This window comes from Macrobrachium rosenbergii, chromosome 10, assembly GCF_040412425.1.
Source record: "Macrobrachium rosenbergii isolate ZJJX-2024 chromosome 10, ASM4041242v1, whole genome shotgun sequence".
Taxonomy (NCBI): Eukaryota; Metazoa; Arthropoda; class Malacostraca; order Decapoda; family Palaemonidae; genus Macrobrachium; species Macrobrachium rosenbergii.
Genome location: NC_089750.1, coordinates 16,900,053 through 16,907,552, shown reverse-complemented (window position 1 = coordinate 16,907,552; position 7,500 = coordinate 16,900,053). Strand labels below are relative to the sequence as shown.

Sequence of the window (7,500 nt, the reverse complement as noted above, 5' to 3'; positions counted from 1 at the left end):
TGCTGCAAGGCTCTTTCGACTTATAGTCCTTTACTTAGCAGAGTAAAGGACTATAAGTCGAAAGGCCTTGCAGTACTCCATTGTTTCTTTTCCTTAGTGGATTTTGTCGTTATTTATGCATACATACATACATACATACATACATACATACATACATACATAATCATACATACATAAAGAGAAAAAATAGAGTGCTTAAAGGCCTTTCGACTTACACGTGAGGCCTTGCAGCACTCTACTGCTTCTCTTTCCTTCGTGGATTTTGTCTTTATTTATATATTCATCACTTTCCATATTTTTGTGATTTAGTCATACATACTGTACATACACTCATACTTCCAAGTTTCTGTACTAGGGTGCTTACGTAGGTATGTGTTAGTGAAATTACCAGTATATATAAAACTTACCCATAAAAAGTAGAGTCCACGAGAAAATCATGATGAAAATGCCGACTGAAGTAGCAAGTGACGGGACCGGCAGTGCCCGCCCCTCACAATGGTCCCCTGTGGGCCGAAAAACGAAAAGCATTTTTTGTATTAAATGTTCTCTCGGAAGGATAATACTCAGGGGTCAGTGGAAATTGACTTTTTTAAAAGATTGGTAGTTTTTTTTTTTTTTTAAGTAGCACAACAAAGGATTTCATTCGTGCACACCACAGTCTTCCTCTTTCCCATGGCATCCTCTGATTTATAACAGAAATACTACAACTGGTCGTAACCTTACCTGTAAACTCTGCTTTGCATATCACACCGCACTGTAAAATTTACTCAGTGCTCTTAAATTAATATGCATTTCTTTACTTCAGAATAATTAGTCTTAACACTCTTTCAAACAAGTCTCAAAAACTAATTGTTAACTAGGTGTTAAAATGACGGGTGATGGGAGCCAAACTTGGGCAACAGATTACTACTGGCTCTTAGGCCACGCCAGTTTAAGAGTCCAATCATCAACCTAGCTAAATTATAAAATACCATCGAAAACGCTTAAACCATTAAAACCTAACTAAAGAGAAAAGGGTTGGAATGAAGGCAAACTGAAGTCACTACTTGATAGTTTTTAGAGTGAAATTGCTGCATTATACAGAGGTATACGTGATTTATGACTGCAACATTTTCATGACTTTTTATATTACCACAAAATTACAAGTTTCTGTTGGCTTAAGATTCATTCCTTAATCATAAAGTTACGTCATTCGTCAAGATATATTAGAACTTCAATAAAGATTCATGAATTTTATCAAAAATAAATGCGTAGCCTCGAGTTCATCTCTCTTTAAATGCTGTCGTCATTCCAATAAGGAAATAAATTAAGTCTCTCTTACCAATATGGGAATCTGGGCATTCGCAAAAATACCCCGGATCACGGTTGATGCAAGTGCCGCCATTAAGGCAAGGGTTTCCGAGGCACTCATTGATGTCCCGGCAAAAGTCTCCCTCCTGCGATAATGCAGTTCCCTCGTCACACCTGGCGCCGAAGGGGAGAGATGTGCAACTGAATGGTCTGATCAAATGAAGAGGGAACCTCAGTAATGAAGCATGTTATATGAAATTTTCTATATTCCAGTTTAGAAAGAGGATACGACTTTAATGAAACTTTTTTTTATAGTAATATGTAATATGGTCTTCCGTTAAATGAAACAAGGAATATATATATATATATATATATATATATATATATATATATATATATATATATATGTATGTATATATATATATATATATATATATATATATATATATATATATATATATATATATATATATATATATATATATATATATATATATATATATATATATATATATATATATATATATATATATATATATATATATATATATATATATATATATATATATATATATATATATATATATATATATATATATATATATATATATATATATATATATATATATATATCAGTAACAGTGTATTTGAACAGAGGATCCGAATTTAATAAAACTATTCTTTAAAGCCAAATGTAAAAATAAATGTAAAAATAGATGGAACAGGAAACAAGTGTAAGTAATAATGTGAAAAAGTCCATTTTCCTTACATAATTTGTCTACTTGTTACTTGATTAGGTATTAGATACATTTATATTCCTACGCCATCCTGCAGGAATAAAATCCATTCTTCAAACAAAATGCTTTTCAGTCAGCTTACCCGCAATGATGTCTCCTCCAGAGGTCAATGCAGGTGAAAGGGTTCGGACAAGAAACATTGGCACAAACATCCACTCCCCCGTGGCATCCTTCGTGTATATTTGCAAACATGGTCGCCTGTGCCCATTCAGTGTTATTCTCTAAAGGAGGCAATGGAAGACTCCACCCGGATATACGTAGGTCGTCCAAACACCCTGGGAAAGATAGTCGTGTATCATTGAAATAAAACTGGAAAAATATGCAAATTCTCTATAGCCCTTGAAGTGGTCCTAGGAATGGCATTCTTAAAGAGTCTACTGCACAACATTACCCAGTGAAACTGGACAAGGAGAGAGACAATGCAGTACTGTGAATGGACAAAATATGTTCTAATATTTGATAAAGACAGAAAATAATAGACTCCAACTGCACAAGCAGTTCATGGAATAGCGATTAAAGCATCAGACAAATTCCTCATTGAACCGAAGGGTTATTTAGGCGACATTATATGGGAAAGGATTATCATTATCTGAACTTTATTCGTTCGTAGAACAACCTTCACCTGAATCTGTGGAGTTATGTATTTTGAAATTCTAACGTGCTCATCTAAATCCGTCAAGTGCAGGCGACTTTAATGGAACTGTCGACTTACCATTATGAAAATCCCGGAGCACCGTATAGATGGACGAGACTCCGATGTAATCTGGAGATCCACCGACGTGAATTCCCTCTTGACGATCTATTCGGAGTTGAGTAAGCCACTCACGTTTCGTCGCTGGAGTGACGGTTGAGTTGTACAATGGTCCATCTCCATCGTCCACTCTCAGCTCCATCCATTCACCGAATCTGCTTTGCCGGTAGAAAAAGAAGGGCGCAGTGGAAGTCCCAACGCCTTTTAGTTGCTCGGACACATTTGTTGTAAGTTCTCGTTTCTTTGTCTATCTGTTTCCTTTTGTTCCATAATTATTCGTCTGGGAAGTGTTTGGAGATAGCCTACTTTTTGCATATCTCTTTGCTTACACATTCATTGGTTGTGGACTGAAGCAGGCAACGGCCAAAATAAATTACCAGAGAGACAAAGAGATACCTTTTCTGGGTCAAGATTGATAATATTTTGATTTAATTACTTACAAAAAAGGCTGTGTGTTTTATTATACCACATACAAATGAAGGGAAAAACTTTGCAATATAATGCTTTTTTTCCATCTCTATATGTCGCAGATTATGCTTCTGTTTCTTGATGCTATTTTGAAACAGCAGGAATTGTCACACATTCATACACGTCAGCGTGTAATAAAGGATACTAACTATTTTTGAAAACGAGTATCAGGAATGGAGTATATATTTATTTCTGTCAACGGTTTTAGGCATCAGTTAAAACACTCGACTGGCACCGTAGCAGATGAAAAGGCGATTAAAACTCCTCTCGTCACCACTGTATAAAAACCTTCCAATATACGTTACCTATCTGGTCTGCTTTTTCATAGCGTGGAAAAATGCCATCCTGTATGTACAGTACCTCACCACGACAGAAAATAATGAACCCAAACGCTTACTCACTACAACATGGTTAATGAATTTGGCAACTCGCCTTCTTTTATGATGGAATTTGCAGTTAAATTCAGTACAGCCAAACGTATGTATAACATGACGCATGTTACATATTACCTCTTCAATAGTATTTTCAAAAACTTTTTAGATTAATCTCTGATATCGCTTTCGCCTCAGAGTAAAGACAGAAGTCTCTGAATACCACAAACAACATCACTTCCAATTTTAGCAAGATCTATTGTCATCCGTGATGCAATCATAGATAGAATTATAACATAAGGTCAGGGTAATGACATATGTCAGTTGCACATACAAACATAAGAGATTGCTCAGAAATGATATGAAGCTAAAAATTATTATGTTATTTGTATACTTTCATTATTTGTATATATTCTGTGACATGAATTACTCATATATTATTATATATATATATATATATATATATATATATATATATATATATATATATGTGTGTGTGTGTGTGTATCTATATATGTATGTATGTATGTATCATGTATGTATATGTATATATATATATATATATATATATATATATATATATATATATATATATATATATATGTGTGTGTGTGTGTGTATCTATATATGTATGTATATGTATGCATGTATGTATATGTATATATATATATATATATATATATATATATATATATATATATATATATACACACATACATACTGTACACTAGACCAACCCGGCGCTGCCCGGAAATACTTCGAATGACAGTCTACGTGTAAGGGGAGGGAAAAGGGAAAGGAAAAGGGCAGGGGCAGGGAAGAGGGAAGGGGGAGGGAAAACGGAAAGGGGAGGGGCAGGGAAGAGGGAAGGGGGAGGGGGAAGAGGAGGGGAGGAAGAGGGTAAGAAAGGGAGGGATTTGTGTTGACGGTCCAACTGACAGTTCTACTTGTTTCATATGAACGTTCACCCTTCGAACAGTCGTGGGTGAACTGACAGGCATTAATGTGGTGGCTGTCCCTTTTATCCAGGAATTACTGTACTGTTGTCCCTTTTATCCAAGTATTATTGTTCAGTCTGTCCCTTTTATCCAGGTATTACTGTGCTGTCTGTCACTTTTAACCAGGTATTACTGTGCTGTCTGTCCCTTTTATCCAGATATTACTGTAGTGACTGTCCCTTTTATCCAGGTATTACTGTGGTAACTGTCCGTTTTATCCAGGTATTACTGTGTTATCTGTCACCATTAACCAGGTATTACTGTGCTGTCTGTCCCTTTCATCTAGGTATTACTATGGTGACTGTCCCTTTTATCCAGATATTACTATGCTCTCTGTCCCCTTTAACCAGGTATTACTGTGCTGTCTGTCCCTTTTAACCAGGTATTGTTTTGCTGTCTGTCCCTTTTGTCCAGATATTACTGTGCTGTCTGCCCATTTTATCCATGCATTACTGTGGTGACTGAAAACTATTTTCAATAACATATTTCTATGGTTTAGGGTAAATCAAATGAGGTATGATAAACCCGTAGAGTTTACTTACTGCATAAGTTCGGAAGGGAAGGGGGCGGGGATACGGGTTTGAAACCTACCCTATTATCTAATTTTGGGTCAAATGTTGTCTAGATCAGCCAAATTTTGTCTAGATATATATATATATATATATATATATATGTCTATATATATATATATATATATATATATATATATATATATATATATATATATATATATATATATATATATATATATATATATATATATATATATATATATATATATATATATATATATATATATATATGCAAACCAACGTAAATAAAACGGAAGATATGGTTCCTATTCTTTGTTTCATTTTTCATCCCTGGTTCTTGGCACTTAAACTTCACACGTTTTCTCGCAAAAGTGTCTGTTTACTCACCTGTCGACCCTGACGTTGTGCCATTGTCCGTCATTGAGATGAGCCTTCTGAAGGCAGAGGAGCTTGATTGCTTTTGGATGGAGTAAAAGCTGAACGCAGAGCCGTCCTTTGACTAGCTGGAGTGTCAAAGCATCTTTCCCGTGTTGTGAGGACACCGCTAGCATTTGGCCAAACTGCTCCCAAGTGCGAAACCTTTTGGAAAATAATAGCAGCATTTTACGAAGTTCATTTATGCCCGTTATGTACCATTACTTGGTTGGTTGTTATAACTGTTTTTCTGTTGTGTTTATCTTGTTTTTTTCCGCTGTCACATTAAATTAATATTGAATTTTTTTCCATTTGAAAGGTCCTGTAATAACTATATAATTGCATCTTATAATATATTTACTTTACATCAGTTCGTTTCGGGTAGCTGAAGGTCTCCCAAAAACAGAAAACTTCCACAAACGCTTGCTGCTGCATACACCTTCAGAGAGGGCTCATCAACAGTTGCGAAAACCCTTACAACACACAAACATACACACACACACACTGCACCACTTACCTCTATATTGAACCCAGTGTCTATAATCTTTTCCACATGACCGATATATCTCAAAACATCTGTCTCATCATTTTATCACGCCTGTGTATCCATTCATTTCTCGTTCTCCCCGTAGGCTTTACTTTAGGTTCTTTGCAGCGTCCCCTCGGCCCCCTAGCTGCATCCACTTTCATTCTTTTTACTGTACCTCAGTTCATATTCTCTCACTTTCATCTTGTCATCCACCTTCTCCTACAGTAAAACTTGTTTCTTAGTGCAACTGCCAGGTTTTCCTCCTGTTACACCTTGCAAGCCTTTCTACTCTCAGTTTTCTTTTCAGCTCTGAATGACCTCATAGGCGCCAGTGCTTGGCCTTTGGCCTAAATCATACATTCCATTAAATTCCATTTCCCGTTCTCTCTTACGTCATTTACACTTCGTAAACAATCCATCTGTACAGCATCTACCGTCTCTCTTCCATTAGTATTCAGTAACCACATTTCACTTCTATTTATGTGGGTACATGTGTGTTAAAGCTGGTGCACCAGTGACATTCCTCGTGATTTTTCCTTCTTTCCCACTTTTAGTCATGTTTAACCAAGTAAAATAGATTGCATAAATATCGAGTTTTAACTGTCCTTTTAATGTTTATATATAACACACTGTTCGTCCATTTTTGAAGGAAATGGAATGAAAAATATTATTTCAGTCCACTGAGTTAATATATCTTCGGCCGAGGACATTTTATCAAATATTAGAAGAGAGAGAGAGAGAGAGAGAGAGAGAGAGAGAGAGAGAGAGAGAGAGAGAGAGAGAGAGAGAGAGAGAGAGATTTATGATTTACAAACATTCTGTGTTCCGACCACCATTAAGCTTGTCACTGTTGAATTCTCGTCACCATCATCATCATCATCATCATCATCATGTGCACGTTCATCGTCCGAATAAAAAGTCAGTCATGCGTGTTTTCAAACAAAAGAAAAATGAAATAAAAAAGAGAGAGAGAGATTCTCACCGCAAACGAAGCGTTGTGGTGTTTGGGGCTGGAGTCGAAGATAATGCGACTCTGACATAACTGTTTGCATTGAACGACGCCGGTTTGGTTTTCTGGTTGCAAGAGCTTGTTGTCCAGCCCGGATTGCACTCGCAAACGGGTTCGCCCGATTCGCTGGTCACACATCTGTTTCGAGGAATGGTAATTAAATTTGCAATTATGGAAGTAGAGTGCTTGTACATGTTTAAACAGCAGGACAGAATACTTGATCAATTGATTACTATGCTTACTTTTTATAGTTTTAGTTTTGTGTAAAAGGAAACTATTGTGCCGGCTTTGTTTGTCCGTTCGCATTTTATTCTGTCCGCATTTTTCTGTCCTTCCTCAG

General features: G+C 36.0%; 1 protein-coding gene across 1 annotated transcript in view; it reads right to left on the bottom strand.

Moving 5' to 3' along the window:
- Window positions 1-7,500, bottom strand: part of LOC136842514 (putative neural-cadherin 2) — a 147,872-nt gene that overhangs the window by 7,797 nt on the left and 132,575 nt on the right. Inside the window, exons 22-27 of the mRNA XM_067109921.1 lie at window positions 7,134-7,298; window positions 5,596-5,787; window positions 2,800-2,993; window positions 2,170-2,362; window positions 1,322-1,464; window positions 408-503 (exon numbers count right to left, since the gene is read on the bottom strand). Coding sequence (XP_066966022.1) covers window positions 408-503; window positions 1,322-1,464; window positions 2,170-2,362; window positions 2,800-2,993; window positions 5,596-5,787; window positions 7,134-7,298 — 983 coding nt within the window. The remainder of the gene's footprint in view (window positions 1-407; window positions 504-1,321; window positions 1,465-2,169; window positions 2,363-2,799; window positions 2,994-5,595; window positions 5,788-7,133; window positions 7,299-7,500) is intronic.